We start from the raw sequence: 18,783 nt of genomic DNA, 5'->3' as shown, positions 1-18,783 counted from the left end.
GGTGCAGCAGTGAGGGGTGGCTGATGCCAGGACAGCTCAGTTTGCCATGGGCTGGGCAGTGCCAGGAGGCTCCAAGCCCCTTTGCTGGGTGCAGCAGTGAGGGGTGGCTGATGCCAGGACAGCTCAGTTTGCCATGGGCTGGGCAGTGCCAGGAGGCTCCAAGCCCCTTTGCTGGGTGCTCAGCCCTGGCTGTGCAGCCAGAGGGGCTCCTGGAGCCCCCAGGGAGCCAAAACCTTCCAAGACAGCCCCCTCCCCTGGGCAGAGCAAAGGAGACAAACTCTGGGATTAGGTTTCTGTGTCGAGGTTGGGGTTTTTGATCTGGCATCCAGACTGGATGCCAGAAGTTTCTAAAGCTGGCCCGGGTGGCTCTGATGCTGTTTGAGACACAGGCACAGCTCATGTGGAATCCAGTGAGGCAAAGGAAGAGCAGAGCAGCTGGGTGGGACAGGGGCTGCTCCTGCTCCTTGTACAGCCTGGGACAGTCTGGCCCTGGGTGGAAGAGAAATGCAAATGGTAAATAATGTCTGGGGAGCTGATCGAGCACACACGGGGGCCTGTCTGTGTGTGTAAGTGTCAGAATTAGGGAGCAGCAAGTATTTAATCACAATAAACAGCCACATTGTCTTCCCTTTTCCCGAGGAGCTGGTTGAGCATCCAGCTATTTTATTTATTTATTAAATATCGCTGGAGATAGTTCAGCAGCAGGGGAGTGCTGCTCTGTCTCCCAAACGATGACTGCCACCAGGCTGGAGAAATCAGTCATTTCTGGCAAGGAAAAAACCCCTCTTTGGTGGGTTAATGATGCAGGGTAAATCCTGACAGTGGCCAGTGGTCTGAGCACATGAGACATGACCTGAGGGAATCATAGATTCTGGGGGGGGGCTGGTGCTGCTGCTCCTCTGTAATGGGATTGCTGCTTTATAATGGCTTCAACTTCTTCTCCTTTCCCCCCTTTATCATTATTGACCAAGGAGCACCAGTAAGGCTGGAGAATAAATAGTTCCCTGATGGTTAACAACAGGCCCTCCACCAATTGGAATTCAAGCTGTGCTCCCTGTTATATTCTTTATAATCACACTTTATTGCATGGGGCGGAAAATAAAGCATCTTTCTCTCCATCCCCCCCCCCCCCCACCCTTTCCCTCCTCGCCACCCCTGGGAAATTGGGTGCTGCCTTCTCCTGGAGCAGGTGGGGAGGGTCCGGGGCTGGGCACCCACCGGCGGCACTGGCAGACGAGGGGGGACAGCCCCAGTCCCAGCAGGAATATCCCCGTTCCCAGCGGGTACAGCCCCAGTCCCAGCGGGGACAGCACCATTCCCAGCAGGAATATCCCCGTTCCCAGCCGGAACAGCACCATTCCCAGCGGGGACAGCCCCGTTCCCAGCAGGAACATCCCCATCCCTCCCCGCCGCTGTGCGGGACGGTCCCGCCCGCTCCCCGCGCCCCGGCCCGGGGGGAGCCGCGGCGAAGGCGAGGCGAGAACCCCGCTCTGTGTGTGTGTGTGTGTGTGTGTGTGGGTGTGTGTTTGCTGCATCCCCATCCCCATCCCGGTCCCCATCCCGGCCCCGCCCGGCCCCGCGGCCGCCCCCGCTGCCGCCACCCCCGGCGGCGCGGCCGGACGGGCCCGGCTGGCTCCGCCGCCCCCCGCCTGGGGCCGGCCCGGGGCTGGCTCCAGGCTCCCGGGGGCGGGAGGTGATGATTTTCCAGTGGGTATTTGTCAGGTCAGAGTCTGCGCCGCCCGCCGGGCTCCGCGCCGCGCTCCCCGGGTTATTTATTACCTCTCTCCCCGGCGGCAGCGCTGCGGCTCCGGGGCCGCTGCCAGCAACCCGCGGCGGCTCCGGGGACCGGCCGGGGGGTTCCCGAGCAGCGACGGGCGGGCAGCGCCGCTCCGAGCCCGGCCGTGCCGTTCCTGGCTGTGCCGTGCCGCTCCGAGCCGTGCTGTGCCATTCCTGGCCGGGCCGTGCCTCGTCCCTGTCCCCGCTCGGCACCGGCCCGCCGTGCCCCCCCTGTCCCGGAGCATTCCCGGGGCACTCCCGGAGCATTCCCGGCCCGCGGTGCCCCCCCCTGTCCCGGAGCATTCCCGGAGCATTCCCAGCACTGCTCGGAAAGGGACAGGCAGCGGGGAAAGGCTTTTCTGCAGGCTGGTGTGGAAAAGCTCCCCGGCTAAGTTAGGGGAAAGGAGTTTGGTGCCCCTCTGCCCGTGATTTGGGTCGGTGCTGCTGGAGACAGAGTTCCAGCGGAGCATCCCAGAGGCTCGCTGGGCTGAGACTCCTGGCTCCCCGAACGCGCTCAGCCCTTCCTTGATGGCAGCTCTGTCCAGCACCGGGGAAATGTGGGTTTGCAGGAGAGCAGCCGTGCCTGGGCAGGGCGGGCAGAGCCTGCACTCCGCTGGGCTCTGGAAGCTGCACTGCAGACCGGGGCTGTAGCTCACTTCAGCTCTTGCCCATACCTGAGATCAGGTGGTAAAAGTGAGGCACTGCTTTGCCTGGGACAGCTCTGGGGCTGTGCTTTGTCTGCTTGGGCTCCAGCAGTGCCCAGCCTGGGCTCTGGGCAGTGGGGTCAGAGCTGTGGCATCCTGCCAGCCAGTCCTGATGAAAAATGACTCAAAATCCACAGGGCAGCACTGTTACACGATTTGCATTTATTGCATTTTTGTTGAGTCACCGTATGCAAAGTTGGATTTTTAGATCAAGCTGGATGCAGTCCCCAGGCTGACCTTATCTGCTGTCACAGGCTGTGTTGTGTTCCTAGGATACCTCTAATCCAAGGAGTTCCCAGTGCTTTCCAGACGTTCATTAACATTTCAGCCTCATTTCAGCCTGCCTGATTCCTGGCATGCAAATTCCTCGTGAGCCCAATCAGTTTGGTTCCCCTGGCAGTGGCCAGTGTGTGCTCCCATGGATTTTGTCCCTGGGACTGGGACATGAGCCTGCTCCAGGTGTTGGGACAGGAACACCAGGACATCAGGGCAAGGCCTGATGTGTTGGCTGGAAATTCCCATTTGTGGGGGGATGCTCCTGTTTGTGATGGGGGTTCCAGGCTGAGGTTTCCCTTCTGCACCTTCTGGCCGGTCTGTCCCTTGGGGGGAGCAGAGTTCCTGGCTGCTGCTCTCCCTGGAAAGCACAGGCACTTGACCCTGCTCCTCTGAGACAACTCCAGGGTCCCCCTGTGTGACAGACAGGCCACCCCCTTGTCTTGTGCAAGGACAAAGAGCTCACAATTCAGCCTTGCTCCTGACAGCTGATCCCTGTGATCCCTGAGGGGCCTTTCAGACCTGGAACTCGTGTGCTGCTTGCAGGGCATTGCCCAGGTGACAAAGAGTGGGAACACCTCTCCCATCCTGACCAGAGCTCCTGGCACACAGGGAAATCAGGCAGCAATGGAAAGACTATTTAGCTATTGTTTAGCTGTATATTGTTTATTATTTATTTCTATCTTGGGGTCCCCTGGTTGTTGCCATGTCCAGGCTCCCCAGAGCTCCTGAACTCTTTTCTCCCTCCTGTTCCCACTCCCAGGCAGTGGAACCATGTCCCAAAACACTCAGGGGTCACTCTGGGGCTGTGTCAGGGCAGCTGCTGGTGAGGAGGGACACGAGGAGGGGACCTGGCATTGCTAAGGAGGGAAAGGTGCTCAGCAGCACTCAGGGCTGCTAATGACCCCCCAGGGCTGCTTCTCCTCGGGGGAGCAGGGAGCTCTCCCTTTGATCCTCCTGCATTCCATCTGGGAATTGCACGGGGGCTCCAGAGGCTGCTGCTGGGGTTTGGGGAGCTCAGGGAAGGAGGTGTCCTGAAGCAAGGGACAATCCCAATTTCCAGTCTCTGCTGAAGGAATGCTTGGGACAGCACTCACCTTCCAGTCCCTGCTGAGGTCCTGCTGAGCTTCATTGCTGCTGTCCCTTGGGTGGCCTCTTTGTCACACACATCCTTACAGATCCCCTTTCTTTGGGTGCAAACACAGATCTCTCCCAACAAACAGGGCACACTTGTGCTGCTCTGAAGGTTAATCCAGGCTGGGACTTGATTTCCACTTTCTCTCAGCAAGAGCTGATCCAGTCCTTGGGGTTCTGGCAGAAATACTGACTGGGCTGGAGCACCAGGCATTGCTGCAGTCAGACACACAGAATTCCCTGAGTTGTGCTGGGGCTGCTCTCTTGGCTATCAGCAGGAGGCAGGGGGACAATCCTGCACTCAATAATTCATGGATCCATAAAGATTTTTTTTTTTTGAGCAAGCAATAATTCTTTGGAAATTAAGGCTAATTAAAAGCAATACCATCCTTACAAATGCAGTTACTTGGTTAGGACAATTTTATGTTTGCTTCCTGTGCTGCTCCCATGTGCACCCTAATTTGCTGAATTTGTGAGCACAGAGCATAGCAGAGAGACAGACTCCTGAAAAGCTGGGCTGTAACAGACCTGAGGGTCTCCTGGATATTTGCAGTGCATTAGGCTCTTTCATTCTGGGCTCAGTGCAGCTTTAGCCCCTGAGCATGGTTCATGGCTGATGGGTGGAGAGAAGTGGCTGCTGCTTGCTGCACTTAGGAGGGACAACAGGAACTTCTAAAGGTCTCCTTCCTCTGCTCCTCACCCTCAGGGATTGGCCTCACCTTCCTCCCCAGCCTCTCCCAGGTGATGAGGAAGGAAATGTCTGCTGGAACCCAGGGCTGCCCTGGCTGGGTGCAGCAGTTTTGGCTGCAGGAGGGTGTGTGACAAAAAAAATCCCTCCCTCCCTCCCTCCAAAACAGGGATTTGTGTTTGCCAGGGAGCTTAGATAATAACTTTAGGCATCAGGCATTAAAATGATTTGTAAACAGCTTGCTCTGACATTTCTGCCTTTGCCACGTGTGCTGTGTTGCTGCTCACAGTTCCCTGGTTCTGCTCGGTGATTGAGGAGTTGAATTTGAGAGAAACAGAGCTCTGCAAACCCACAGGGTGGGATGGAAATGCCTCAGGAGCTCTAGAGATCTTTGCTCCCAGGCTGGTGAGTGAAGCACCTGAGTTTGGAGTCCCCAGGTGCTGCTGCAGTCCCACAGGCAGAGGTTGGAATGCCTGACTCCACAAGTAGAAAAGATCCCATCTGGAACTCTGACAAGAAATAAAGCTCAGTGGTGAGCAGCTGCAGCAGCTTCTCTCTCCACCCTGCACAGGCTGGGAAGGAGCAGAGAAGTTGCTCCTCTTCTGAGAAACTCAAATCACCATGAGGAGATCCAAATATGCAAATGCCTATTTACATGTTTTTTGAAATTCCCTTTGTTTTGTTTTGGTTATCCCTCCCTTATCTCTTATCTAAGTTTCTGTTTGATTAAAGCCCTCGTAGCCATGGCAAGAGGTTTATATCAAGCAGACTGTTTTGGTTGGATTGCAGGATTTAAAAGAAAATGGAACCAAACAAGAGGAGCCCTGGTGTGGTCCTGACCCAGGAGCTCCTCAGTGACGAGCTGCGAGTGAGGACTGAGAACAAAGGTCTGGAGCTCACTGCTCGTGCCTGGGACTGGCTGGGGGGATGTTTTTGGTGGGTTTTGTTCCAACATAACCAAGGTGCAGAAGGGACCACGGTGCTCCACTTCCACCCCAAGAAAAGGCAGCGTTCTGCAGCAGCAGGATTCCAGGGGAGCAGCCCAGCTTTCCCGGGAAAGCCTTTTTTCAGAGGCAGAGCCCTTCCCAACCTCCCTCCCCAGCGCTGGGCTGTCAGAACATCTCTGCTAATGAAGCAGTCTGGCCTGGGGCTGCTCCTGCTGCAACCCCCATTCCCGGCAGGAGCAGAGCCGGGCTGCTCCCGGCAGGGAGGGAGGGCAGGATCCAGGGAATCCCGGCTGGGGCACAGCCCTGGTGGCCCCGAGGCTGGGGACAGCCCCAGAGGTGGCTCTGGCTGGCTCAGGAGGGGCTGGGGTGGCTCTCTGCTCTCCTCCCTGCCCTTTGGTAGGGAGAGGGCTGGTTTATGGATGCAGTCTGTTTGTGGATGGATCCAGGAGCTCTGGATGGAAATCTGTGCTGGATCCTGCAGGGACAGGAGCTCTGGATGGATCCTGGATGGATCCTGCAGGGACAGGAGCTCTGGATGGATCCTGGATGGATCCTGCAGGGACAGGAGCTCTGGATGGATCCTGGATGGATCCTGCAGGGACAGGAGCTCTGGATGGATCCTGGATGGATCCTGCAGGGACAGGAGCTCTGGATGGAATCCTGGATGGATCCTGCAGGGACAGGAGCTCTGGATGGATCCTGCAGGGACAGGAGCTCTGGATGGATCCTGGATGGATCCTGCAGGGACAGGAGCTCTGGATGGATCCTGCAGGGACAGGAGCTCTGGATGGATCCTGCAGGGACAGAAGCTCTGGATCCCTTGCTGGGCTCAGGGATATCTGACAGGTTTCTCTCTCCTCCCAGCCTCAACCTGTCTTTCCTGTATCTGCAATGAGGGCCTGCATCTGCAATCAGGTTTTAAAACTGCTCAAAGCACCTTTGATGTGAGTTAGAAACTCGGAGGTTTGCTGAAACACTTGTAAATAAGTGACATTTAGGAAGTTTTCCCTTCTTTTATTGGTTGAACAGTGGAGGAATATCCAGGATAAGGAATTTGTCCCTGAAACTGGTGATAGGATGTGGAAGAAAATCATTCTCTCTTAAGTTTAAGAGCTGTGCTTGAAGCATTATCTCCACTTAGGAACCACTTTCTGGCACAGGTAACTCTTGGCAGTTGTTGACACATTTGACCTGAGAGAAAGGTTTTGTTTCAGTCCCAGGTGATGTATCCCAGAGGTGGGGAGCTGGATGCTGAGAAATGATCACTATTTACCCAGTTTGCTGTGGCAGTGCTCCGTGAGCAGATTAAGACTCGTGCTTTCACTTTGCCTGGTGCCCTGGAAACACACAACAACAAAAAGCCACGGAGAGAGAGAGAGAGAGAGAGAGATTCCTGCCCCAGACTGGGAAACCTGTTCCAGCTGCTCCATGGGGAGTGTGCAGAGCAAACCTGGCTCCCCCTCTCACCACATGTGTGTGGATTTGCTCTCTGATCTGCTCTCCAGTGGGGAATCTGTTTACACTAATCCCAAAAGCTCTGCTGTTAAAGACTGGAGCTGAACAACTCCAGGCTCTGCTGTGAGCTCAGCCAGCCAGAGCTCTCTCCTCTCTGCAGGCAGGACTGCTCAGTGACTCCAGGGCTTGGGAGAGGGATGGGACCAGCCTCAGCCTGTGCCTCCTGCACCCCCCAAGCTTCCCTGAGATCTGCCAGAGCATCTTCCCTGGGTGAGAAAGGCTCCTGCAGGATGGAGGCCTGCTCTCCTGGGACCTCTCCTGGAGGAAACACGGAGCCTTCCTCAGGAGAAGGCTGTGGCCAAGCTGTCCCTGCCCTCTGGAATGGAGGGGGAAGAGTAACAGCTCTGATGGCTGTAAAGGAAGGGAGCTTTGAGGGAAAAAAACCCCACTCCCTTAAAAAAGTGAAAGGAAGTCAGGCCCAGGAGGTTCCAAAGATGGAGTCAAGGGAAGGCTGAAGAAGATCCCAAGGCTCTCAAGAGCCCAGGGCAGTTGGAGGTGCCAGGAATAAAAGTTTCTGGGAGCTAAGGGTGAGCCCCTGTCCCCACACAGCCCCTCTGCCCTCCATCCAGGATCCTCTGACTGTCACAGAAATGTCTGCGTCTCCCACAGCCTCTCCCAAGCATTTTCCTTGGATCATTAGGTGATAATAGAAAGTGATTTTTCCCCTGTCATCTCGAGCAATCAGAAGCATTAAGAGTAAGAGCCTAAGCCTGAAAGCCTCAATGAGAGGGTTTGATGGGTCTGTGGATCTGCCTCCTTCATTAGAGCCAGAAGCAAAGATGGATCCCAGAGCTGGAGCTCCTTGAGGAAAAAATGGCAAAAAAGAAACAAGGATTGTGTCAGGTAGCTCAGGAATGACCCTGCCAGCTCTGCCAGGGGCTGGTGTCACACAGCAAAGCCACTTCTCACTGGCTGCAAGGCAAGGTCAACCTGCCCCCAGAAGGTGAGTCAGGGGCCACAGCCTGGGACAGAGCTGGGAACTTTGTGTGGCTCTGGGAGATCTGGGGCAGAGCTCACACAGAGCTCTCACTGCCCTGCCACTGCCAGAGACTCGTGGGCCACATTTCTTGGCCCATGGTTAGGGGGATAATTTATTTTTGTTCCCATCCTGGGTAGGATTCTTCCTGCCCAGTGGATCCCACTTTGGAACCCAGAGGCAGGGAACTCCATCTTGTTGAGGTGACACATCCCTGTAACAACCACACAGCTTCATTGTGGGCCACCTCGTCCTCTCGGGGCAGTTCCACATGGACTTTGTGCTGTGTCTGCCACAGCTTGTGACAGAAAACAAATTCACCCCGTGTGTCCATCCCTCCATCCATCCGTCCATCCCGGCTGGAGCCAGCTGCCGGGCATTGCCAGCATCCTGCCCGGGGGTGCAGAGGGGTGGGCACAGTGGGTCGGGGCCGTGTCCCCGCGGGGCTGGGTCCCCCCCGGTGGCCCCGGGCTGGCGGCAGCCGGCGCTGGCCCCGCCGTCCGTCGCTCACCCCCTCGCCGCCGCCGGCGCGGCGCTTCCCAGCGCCTCCGCTGTTTTAAATGGGCCAAGTTAGAGAAGCGGCGGCGGCGGCGGCGGAGGGAAATCTTGTTTGGTCGGAGTCTCCGAACTGTGCGGTGACTTCTGAGCACCGATCAATGCGTGTCTGTCCCGGCTCGGGGGCCCGGCCCAGCCCGGCGCGGCGCTCGGGGGCTGCGGGCGGCGGCGCGGGGAGCGCAGGGCTGGCGGGGACGGCACCGTAGATGTCCGTGCGGCTGTGCGTGTGTAGATGTGCTTATATTTATAGACAGAGATGTGTATGTGTACACAGAGGAGCGTAACACCGCGTTTCTTCCCATTTCCTGCGGGAGCGGGGATTCAAACCCGGCTGGCGGGGATCAGAGAGGCTCCGGTGGGAGCGGGGCGAGTCTGCAGCGCGCAGGTGAAGGTGGGCGGCCCCGGGGAAAGTTCGCCGCCGCCCGGGTGTCTGGAGCCCCGCGGGCAGAGCCGGCACCGGCCGGGGCTCCGTCCTCCCGGCGGGCGCCGGCGGGGCGGGGAGGGGTCGCGGAGCGGCGGCGGGGGCGCAGCGTTTAATTTTAATTATTGCATATAAATAAATAAACCAGGTGTCAGTTTAAAGGAAGCAGGGGGGCAGGGTGAAAGGGGGCTGGCTGGCTGGGCGGCGGGGAACCCTCCAGCCTGGCGAGAAGGTGGGTTGATCTAGGGGAATCAATAAGCTTTTTTTTTTTTTTTTTTTTTTTTCCTTAAACCAAAATAATGTCTACGGCAGCAGAGACCTCTCCGAGATGTCAGGTATTAGTGCGGAGGGGCAGATCTGCGAGGCACACAGCAGCTCCCGGGTCTACTGTACATTAGGCTCTCCGTGGGAGAGGGATCCCAGACAGCTCTGCTGGGGAGCCAGCCCAGGAGATTTGTTAGCGGGCTGCTCCGGGGGATACCAGCCACCTCCGGCACCCGAGCGCCAAAGGTGCTTCTGCTGCTGCTGCTGCTGCTGCTGGCGCATTTCAGCCAAACTCCAGCCAGAGCGAGGGCAAGTTGAACCGGAGACATTGGAGCCGCTGTGCTTCGGAGACGCCAGGGCGCACGGGGAGCGCGGCGGCACCATGCCTGCTATCAAGAAGGAGCGACTTGACAGGGAAGAGATGGCCCTGGCAGCTTTTAACCAGCCCATGGAAACCTTACCTGACTACCTCGCGCCTCTGGCCGCCGCTGCCATCCCGGTGGTCACCCCGCACCCGCCGGCTTACGAGCAGATCTTTGCCCACCGCGCGTACCTGGGCTTCCACGAGCCCCACCACCCCCACCCGCACCACCCCCACCACCTCCCCGAGGACCTGATGCTGGAGAGGTTTTCCTCCATCCCGGATTTCCAGCCCTTCTTTGACAACGGAGAGCCTTGCATCGAGGTGGAGTGCGGGGAGAACAAGGCGCTGCTCTACATCAATAAGTTGTGCCAAGGGAGCAAAGGACCCTCCATCCGGTACCGGGGAGAGTGGCTCACCCCCAACGAGTTCCAGTTCGTCAGCGGCAGAGAGACGGCCAAGGACTGGAAGCGCAGCATCAGGCACAAAGGTAAAGGCAGCGCTGGCCGGGTGGGGGTCCCCGCTCCTCCTCGCATCCTCCCTCTGGCCCCCGTGCTCGGGCAGCGGCACCCGCGGGGCGCCCAGCGCCGGGGAGCGTTCTCGGCGAGAACCGAGCCCCCTCCCCGCTCCCCGGCCCCTCTCTGCCGGATCCCCGCGCCCCGGTACCGCCGAACTTTTCCGAGCCATTTGGGAACGGTTCCCTTTGAGGTGGGGGGAGGCTTTTTGGGAAGGCGGGGGGGATTTGGGGGGCTCCTCTCCGCCGGGGAGAAGTTTGATGTGGCGCGGGCGGAGATTTGAACAGCGGGCTGGTGGTCGGTGCCCGGGTCTCGGGGTGGTCGGTGCCCCGGGGCTCGGGGTGGTCGGTCGGTCGCCCCCCGCCCTCCCGCCACCCCTGCGAGCCGCCGGCGGTGTCGGTGGCGGCGGCGGCGCCGCGGGGAGCGGCAGCGCGGCCCGGCCCGGCACCGGCGGGGCGGCGGGCGGGGCGGAGGGGGTGTTCCCCTCGCAGCTGGGTGGTGCGGGACCTCCGCGGCGCCGGCGGCTGCTGACGGGCGCCTGCCCTGCCTCCCTCCCCTCCCCGCCCGAGCCGGCGCCGCAGTCGCGGCTCCGCGGCGGAGCTGCTGCTGCTGCGGGCGGCAGGTGGAGAGCGGGGCCGGGGGGAGCGGCGGGGGCGGGCGGGCACAGCTCGGGCGGCACGTAATGAGCCCCGAGCTGGAGGTGGCAGCCCGGGGGGCTGAGGAGCGATTAGGAGGTGACTGACACCTCGCCGCGGTTATTGATCGCCGGAGAGCGGGGGCAGCGCTTCGGGGCCGCGCTAATTGTCGCCGCCCGGTCCTTTGATGGCTGCGCTCCCGCTGCCTTCGGGAAGCCTCAGTTGCTCTGGGGTGAGTCAGGAGGAGCGGGCGGAGGAGCAGCGGGAGGTGCCCGGGGCCGTGCCCGCTGCGGGGGCTGCGGGAGCGCCTCCGGCCGCGGCTCCCCGGGGCTGCGGCAGCGCCGGCACCGAGCCCGGCGGGGCTGCGGGGGCTGTGCCGGGCTCCCCTCCCCGGGACCCGCGGGGCCGTGCCGGGCCGTGCCGGGCTCCCCTCCCCGGGACCCGCCGGGGACAAACTTGGCTGCAGGGCAGGCGGGGATGGGTGCCGGTAGGCTGGCAAGGGGAGGGCTGTTTATATGGAAGCAGACGCGTGTCTCCCCCTCCCTCCTTCCCTAAATACTTTCCTTTTATAAACGTGCTGATTCTTTTTCTTCTTCTGCCTTTTCTTCTCCTCTGCATATAGGGAAAAGTTTGAAGACTCTTATGTCCAAAGGAATCTTACAGGTACATCCTCCAATCTGTGATTGCCCTGGGTGTCGAATTTCGTCTCCAGTGGTAAGATTATTGTTAAACTATGTGCTTTAGTTAAGACATCTTCCCTCTCCTCTGCCTCCTTCCCTTAAAAAAAACCAAAAATCCCTTTGCTTCTGTGCTGGTGGAACCGTGATCTGTGAGGGTCATGGAGGCTACCAGAGCCCTGCCTGCCCTGTGAGGGTTCCAGCAGTGTTAGAGGGGAGCCTGGAAGCAGAGCAGATGGGAAGAGCAGCGTTTGAGCTGAAGGGAGCAGCACTCGGTGGGATTTTTTGGTTTTCAGGGGGAGCTGTCTGTGTGCAGAGGCAGATCATGGAGGAGCCTCTTCGCTGTCCCCACCCCTTGGTTTGTGTGCATTGTGCACAGGTGTGAAAGGGGCTAAATAAAGCAAAAGGGAACTGTGATTGTGCCCACGTGTGAGGGTGAGAGCAGGCATTGCACAAACCATCTGAACTGCATGAGGAACAGGTCAAACGCTGACAGCTCGAGCATCGCTCATGGCACAGCTCAGCTATGGCTCTTACAGACCTTTCCTTCCCAGCTTTGGGGTTCCTTGTGTATTCTTGCTTCTATCCTGAGACCTCCAAAATCTCTCAGCAGCATTTTTGTGGAAAAGATGTTGGTGGTGTAAATAAAAGGTGATTGAAATCGTAGTAAAGTAAGGCCTTAAAACAGTTCATGGTGTGTAAAAATGACCATAAAGTACAACAACAGCTAACTGGGAGGGCAGAGCTGTTGGTGTGGGGAGCTGAAGCAGCTCTTGGTCTGGAAGAACAACAATTTAAAACATTGCCAGTAGTACTGTGGAAACAAATACAGGTGGAAATGTGTGTGATTTTATCTGCTGGAAATCAACATTTTTGGTTTTGTTGCTTGCTGGGGCTGGAGTGGACAGTGTGTTCAGATGCAGTTTCTCTGTGATTGGAAATGGCAGAGCTGGGAGTTCCAGTCCTTCCTGCCTGGTGCCTCCGTGTGCTGCAGACACCCAGGGAAGGGGCTTGGAGCAGTCACCAAGTTCCAGAAATGAACGGGGAGATTTGTCCTGCCTGTGTGGTGGGGCAGCAGCCACCCCAGGGCCCTGCCTGGTGTTTGACCCCAGGGGTGCTGGGACCTGGCTCTTCCCAGCTCCTGGGATGGGTGGCACAAGCTGGGATGTGGAGTGAGCAGCTTTTTCCGGCTGGGAGTTCTGTCTGTCTGTCACTTGTGTGGCTCAGAGCCAAAGATCTCCCGGTGCCAGGGCTGTGCTGCTGCTGGGGGGTGCTGAGAAGTGCCTGGCCAGTGCTGCTGTCTGCTGGGTGTTTTCTGGGCTAGCAGTAGCCAAAAGGTGGTGATGCACTTTCCCAGCAGCAGCATTTTCAGCATTTCCAGGTGCATTTCCAGATGGGAAGAAGCTCTGCATGCAGCCAGTGTGTGGCACAGCCTTGAGAACTGGGTTTGGAAAGTACAGATGTTGGTGCAGCTTTGGGCAAGGAGAAATAAATCTTTCTGGGCTTGCCTCCCACTGCTTCCCCAGCTGGGAAAGGGGTTTTGGATGTCGGAATTTGCACAGCAAGGCCAGAGCCCAGGGAGGAGTTCTCAGAGCTGTTTCAGTGCTCCCTGCACTTTCTGTGCTGGGCTTAGTGCATGTCCCTGACCAAAGGACAGTTCCACGTTTTGAACCTGAGTTCTTTTGGTAGTGCTTTGGTGGCTGCATCCACTGCACATCCAGAGCAGTCACACGAGGAGGAGGATTAGGAATCGGGCATGGTTTGTATTTCCCCATTTAGTGATTGCCCATTCGAGCCCTGCTGAGATCCAGGGGCTGATTCTCCTCAAAAGTAGAAATGCTTTATATTTTATATTGCCGATGACAGAGACTTGCAGTGCCTGGTCCTGGTGTGATCCGGTGGGGTGTGGAGATGGGGACCTGATCCTGTCTGCAGCTGCTTCCCCCGCTCTGAAATCAGTCCTTGGGCAGCGGGAGGAGGGCAGCGAAACTCGGGCAGTGCCCCTGGCAGGGGGCAAGGCAGCCGCCTCTGGGGTCTGCACCTCTGTCCGTCCGCTCCCCGCGGGCAGCAAAGGCAGCGTTAGCTCCAGGGCTGAGCCCGGCTATCCCTGCGGTGACAGTGTCCCCTGTGTGTCCCCCTTGTTTGTGTCCCCTGTGCGTGTCCCATGTGTCCCCTGGCAGCCCCGAGCAGCCCTGGGGCAGCACCGGCGGCTCCGAGCCCCTGCCCGGCTCCGGCCGCGCTCGGGGGGAGAGGGGAGGGCTCGGTCTGGAGAGGAAATTGCAGCGAGCCGCAGCCCCCGGGCTGGCAGCGCCCCCGGGCCGTGCTCCGAGCCCCGGCCCCCCCGGTGCCCCCGGCTCCCCCCGGTGCCCCCCGGCCGCCGCTGGCGCCGCGTCCCCCGCCCGTGACCCGGAGGGGCCGGGGCTCGGCGCCCGCCCCCCGCCGCCCGCGCCGCTCGTTTGCTGCAGCTGCAGACGGGGCCGGCGCCGGGCCCCGCTCCGCCACCGACCGCCGGTTTCCTGCGCGCCTCGGGGGGAGCGGCCCCGCCGGCGCCTCCTCCCCCGGGCCGCCCCCGCTCTGCGGGCCGGCCATCCATCCATCCATCCATCCATCCATCCATCCATCCATCCATCCATCCATCCATCCATCCGTCCGTCCATCCATCCGTCCATCCATCCATCCATCCATCCATCCATCCATCCCTATTCATCCATCCATCCCTATCCATCCCTCCATCCCTATTCATCCATCCATCCCTATCCATCCCTCTATCCCTCTGTCTGCCCCTCCATCCCTCCATCCATCCCTCTCTCCATCCCTCTGTCTGCCCATCCCTCCCTCCACATCCATCCCTCCATCCCTCTGTCTGTCCCTCTGTCCCTCCCTCCCCTGCCCGCAGGCAGGGCTGAGTGCCCTTCCCAGGGCCGAGGTGCAGCACAGCCGTGGGGAAGCAGGGGCTGCCCCTGGGCTTTGTGCCCTCACAGAGGTTTCTGGACAGGAGAATAGCCCAGATCCCTTCAGTTCTGGGGAGGCACAGGCTGCCAGAGCTTCCCAGAGCCAGCTGCCAGCTGTGAGCAGGGCTCTGCCCCCACATTGGCACTTGTCAGTGTTGGGCAGGCACGGTTCGTGTTGTGTGGAGCCCTGGATGGATTCCAGTGTGTTCTGGTGGAGCCCATTCCCTCCAGGGCTCCCTCTGCTCCAAACCCAGCCCTGCGTTCTCTCCATCTCTGCCTCCAGCCTGCAGCCAGGGCTGGAGGGGGCAGTGGGCTCCCAGAGCCAGAGGGAGGGGAGAGCAGCTCTGAAATCCTCAGTGAGGAACCAAAATGCCTCAGATCTGAGAGCTCCAGCATCACACGTCCAGGATAACAGTGGGAGGACAAACCTAAACACTGGATTGTTCCCTTGCAGACAGAGGGTGACCCTTGCTGAGTGTTCCATTCCCTAGTGCTGTCTGGAAGGGAGTTCAGGCTGGAGGCTGGCTGCTCCTCATCCTCCTTTCCCTGGGCTCTGGGACAGGGTGTCTGTTTGAAAGGTGGCCCTGAGGGTGTTCAGGTGGAGCAGACCCATTTCCCCAGAGCTGTTGTGGCCACGTTCACACCAGCAGAAGGAGCAATAAGGGATGTTTGGGGTTGCCCTGTGTCCATCACGAGCAGAGGCACAGGGTGGTTGTGCAGGGCTGGGCACTGACAGGGCACTTCATTTGCTGGGGCCCTGTTTTGCTCTTGGTTTGATTTATATGGGATTCCTTTATTTGCTGCTTTTTGCTTTTTTTCATCGTGGTTGTTGTTTCCCTTTGCTGCCCCCAGGTTCAGGCGTCAGTCCAAGACTTTGTCAGGGATGGAGGGAGGAACTCTGCTGCTAACTCCAGAAATGCCAGTAATGAGCAGATCTGTCAGCCCCGAGGTTTCTGAGCCTTCTCCTGGTCCCAGCTTTGGGTGGAAGGCAGCTCTGTGTGTCCCCAGGGAGTGGCTTTGTGTCACTCCGGGTGCTGGGCTCCTCTCTCTCCTTCCCTGCTGTTCCCCTCCTGGCTGCTCCACAGTTCCTTGGAGAGCCAGGAGCAGAGCCAGACAGGGAAGGGACATCCTGGGGCTCCTGAGCATGGTGGGATCCAAATTCAGAGGCTTTCACCAAAAGGGGAATCTCCCTCACCAGGCACGAGAGCTTTCCTGTGCTAACAGGACTTTGCCTGCTGAGAATTTCCTTGGCTGCCTGCAGGAGCAGGATGAATTCTGAAATTTCACTGTTAACTGAATAGCTGAGATCTGGGTTCCTTTCTGAGCTGCTGAGGGCTCAGGGCTGGAGGATGTTGGGGTTTGTGTGCTGGGCTGTTTTCATAACTTTGCCCTTGTGTCCCTCGGGGCTGCCTCATGAATGTGGAAAAGCCCCTCTGTGAAGCAGACTTATAAACCTCCAAATCCCCCCAAGGACTTTGGCACAGTCTGTTGATTTTTATTTGTGGTTTCGTGCTGATTTGGTTTGTTGCTTTTAATCCAGCACATTTTAGTTCAGGTTAGTGTTTGTTGGAGGTTTTGGAGATAGATGAGCTTTTTTTTTTTGTTGTTTGTTTGCAGGGTTGTTTTGGTTCTGTTTTGTTTTTCTAAAGGACTTGGCCCAGGTGGATTTTAACCCGTGTTGCACTGCAGACTTGCAAGCTCAAGGTGAATTCTTAACAGAAGTTGATTGAAACTCTGTCAGATTCCAGCTCTGGAGGAACTGGAGATGAGGAGATGAGAGTCCTGCCCTGACATGGGGTGAGGGACCCCCAGAGCCCCCCCAGGGCTGGGCAGGGGGGCTGAGCCTGGCTCCAGCTCTCAGGGGGCAGTGGGACCCCCTGTGCTGCTGCTGCCACAGGAAGGTCCCTAAGATCCACTGCTGAGGGGTCAGAGCGTTCCAGAGGGGGATTTTGGGGGCAAACAGCTGGAAATGGGGTCAGCTGGCTGGGAGAGGAGCTGGGAATGGCTCTGTGGGGTGGAGGTTGCTGCTGAGGGTCCCAGCTCTGCTGCTGGGCAGGACAAGCTGCAGCTGCCACTGCTGGGGGCAGCAGCAGGAAAAGGAGCAGTTATTGTTCTGTGCAGAGGCAAACCAAGCCCAGATCAATGGCACTGACAGTGCCAGCACAATGCTGAAGGATTTAATTTTGTGGATTATTAAATACCCTCTGGAAAGGAAAATATTAATTGGATTGCAGCCTTGTGAGGGAACAGCAGAGATGTGGGAGCAGCTGTGGCTTAGGAAAATAATTTTATTTTACAGGGGGCTTTGAGGGGCTCCAGGGGGAGAGGTTTGCCCTGGTGCAGGATCCCTGCTCTGGCAGGGAGCAGTGGGGGTGGAAGGGCAGAGCAGGGGCCCTGTGTGAGGTCAGGGCTTGTGGAAACCAGGCCAGGGGAGAGAGGGAAGGAAAATCCCTGCTGAGCTGGGTGTGGGAGGGTTCTTGTGGAGGGAGCCCATCTTCTCCTGGGAGCTCACAGGGGATCCCTTATCCATCTTCTGGGAGCTCACAGGGGATCCCTTATCCATCTTCTGGGGGCTCACAGGGATCCCTTATCCATCTTCTCCTGGGGCTCACAGGGGTCCCTTATCCATCTTCTCCTGGGAGCTCACAGGGGGTCCCTTATCCATCTTCTGGGGGCTCACAGGGGATCCCTTATCCATCTTCTCCTCCTGGGAGGGAGCTCACAGGGGGTCCCTTATCAGAGACACCACGACCACAACCTTCTTTCTGGGAGCTCACAGGGATCCCTTATCCATCTTCTGGGGGCTCACAGGGGATCCCTTATCCATCTTCTCCTGGGGAGAGCTCACAGGGGATCCCTTATCCATCTTCTGGGAGCTCACAGGGGATCCCTTATCCATCTTCTCCTGGGAGGGAGCTCACAGGGATCCCTTATCCATCTTCTGGGAGCTCACAGGGATCCCTTATCCATCTTCTGGGAGCTCACAGGGGATCCCTTATCCATCTCTCTCTCTCCGGGAGGGAGCTCACAGGGATCCCTTATCCATCTTCTCCTGGAGAGAGCTCACAGGGATCCCTTATCCATCTTCCTCCGGGGGGAGCTCACGGGATCCCTTATCCATCTTCTGGGAGAGCTCACAGGGATCCCTTATCCATCTTCTCCTGGGGCTCACAGGGATCCCTTATCCATCTTCTCCGGGAGGGAGCTCACAGGGATCCCTTATCCATCTTCTCCTGGTGCTCACAGGGGATCCCTATCCATCCTTCTGGGAGCTCACAGGGGATCCCTTATCCATCTCTCCTGTGGCTCACAGGGATCCCTTATCCATCTTCTGGGAGCTCACAGGATCCCTTATCATCTTCTGGAGCTCACAGGGGATCCCTTATCCATCTTCTCCTGGGAGAGAGCTCACAGGGGATCCCTTATCCATCTTCTGGGAGCTCACAGGGATCCCTTATCCATCTTCTGGGAGCTCACAGAGGATCCCTTATCCACAGCCAGCCCTTCAGGGCTCCCTGAAGTGTCCTGGGCTCTGCTGCAGGAAAAGGCAATTTCTGAGCCCTCAGGCTGCCCCAGGAAACTGGCAATGCTGGGATTCTGCTCTGAGGGGAGGAAAGGGAAGGCTGGGAAGAAAGACAGACAAATTAATGTGGGGGAGCAGGGGAAGCTGCATCCTCTCGTTAGCGCCGTGTCAAGGGCAGTGGAAAGGTGACACAGGAGAAGTAATTTTGCTGTCAAAATTATTTAGAGATGTCATTAAACTGCTTAGGGCTGTCTCTGGTGCTTCAGGGCACAGACACCTGGTGTTAATTTGCTCTGCTGTGTGTCCAGACTGGCTGGCCTGGCTCACAGGGAGCCTGGTGGCACCAGGGAGCTGGAAGGCAAAGGGTGGCCAAGAGCTGGGTGAGCTCCCTCAGAAACTTCATTAATTTAGAGCTGTGCATCAGGTCAGGTCTGCAGGGATGCTGAACTCTGCAGAGAGCTCTTCCTGGTTCAGTTTGGGGCAGCAGCTCCTGCTCCCTGCCCAGCTGTGCCCCCCCAGCAGCTCCTGCTCCCTGCCCAGCTGTGCCCCCACAGCAGCTCCTGCTCCCTGCCCAGCTGTGCCCACCCAGCAGCTCCTGCTCCCTGCCCAGCTGTGCCCCCCCAGGCCTCGAGCCCCCTGCCCACTGGCCCAGCCAGGCTCAGAGCTCCTGCCCAGCTGTGCCCCCCCAGGCTCAGTAGCTCCCTGCCCAGCTGTGCCCACCCAGCAGCTCCTGCTCCCTGCCCAGCTGTGCCCCCCAGGCTCAGAGCTCCCTGCCCAGCTGTGCCCACCCAGGCTCAGAGCCCCCTGCCCAGCTGTGCCCAGCCAGGCTCAGAGCCCCCTGCCCAGCTGTGCCCCCCCAGGCTCAGAG

At 58.5% G+C, this 18,783-nt stretch overlaps 1 protein-coding gene across 9 annotated transcripts in view; it reads left to right on the top strand.

Moving 5' to 3' along the window:
* Window positions 1-8,718: 8,718 nt before the first annotated feature.
* Window positions 8,719-18,783, top strand: part of SAMD11 (sterile alpha motif domain containing 11) — a 72,451-nt gene continuing 62,386 nt past the window's right edge. The window contains exons 1-3 of one of the 9 annotated variants that reach the window (XM_050982395.1): window positions 8,719-8,953; window positions 9,302-10,104; window positions 11,387-11,478. In XM_050982395.1, coding sequence (XP_050838352.1) covers window positions 9,318-10,104; window positions 11,387-11,478 — 879 coding nt within the window. In that variant the 5' untranslated portion in view covers window positions 8,719-8,953; window positions 9,302-9,317. Of the gene's footprint in view, window positions 8,960-9,301; window positions 10,105-10,704; window positions 10,752-10,779; window positions 10,997-11,386; window positions 11,479-18,783 lie in introns of those variants that run through there. The other 8 variants (XM_050982393.1, XM_050982392.1, XM_050982396.1 and 5 more) reach the window with 8 other exon arrangements.

This window comes from Serinus canaria, chromosome 21 (genome assembly GCF_022539315.1).
Source record: "Serinus canaria isolate serCan28SL12 chromosome 21, serCan2020, whole genome shotgun sequence".
Lineage (NCBI taxonomy): Eukaryota > Metazoa > Chordata > Aves > Passeriformes > Fringillidae > Serinus > Serinus canaria.
Note: the sequence above shows the minus strand (reverse complement) of the source record. Positions and strands in the feature narration are given on the sequence as shown.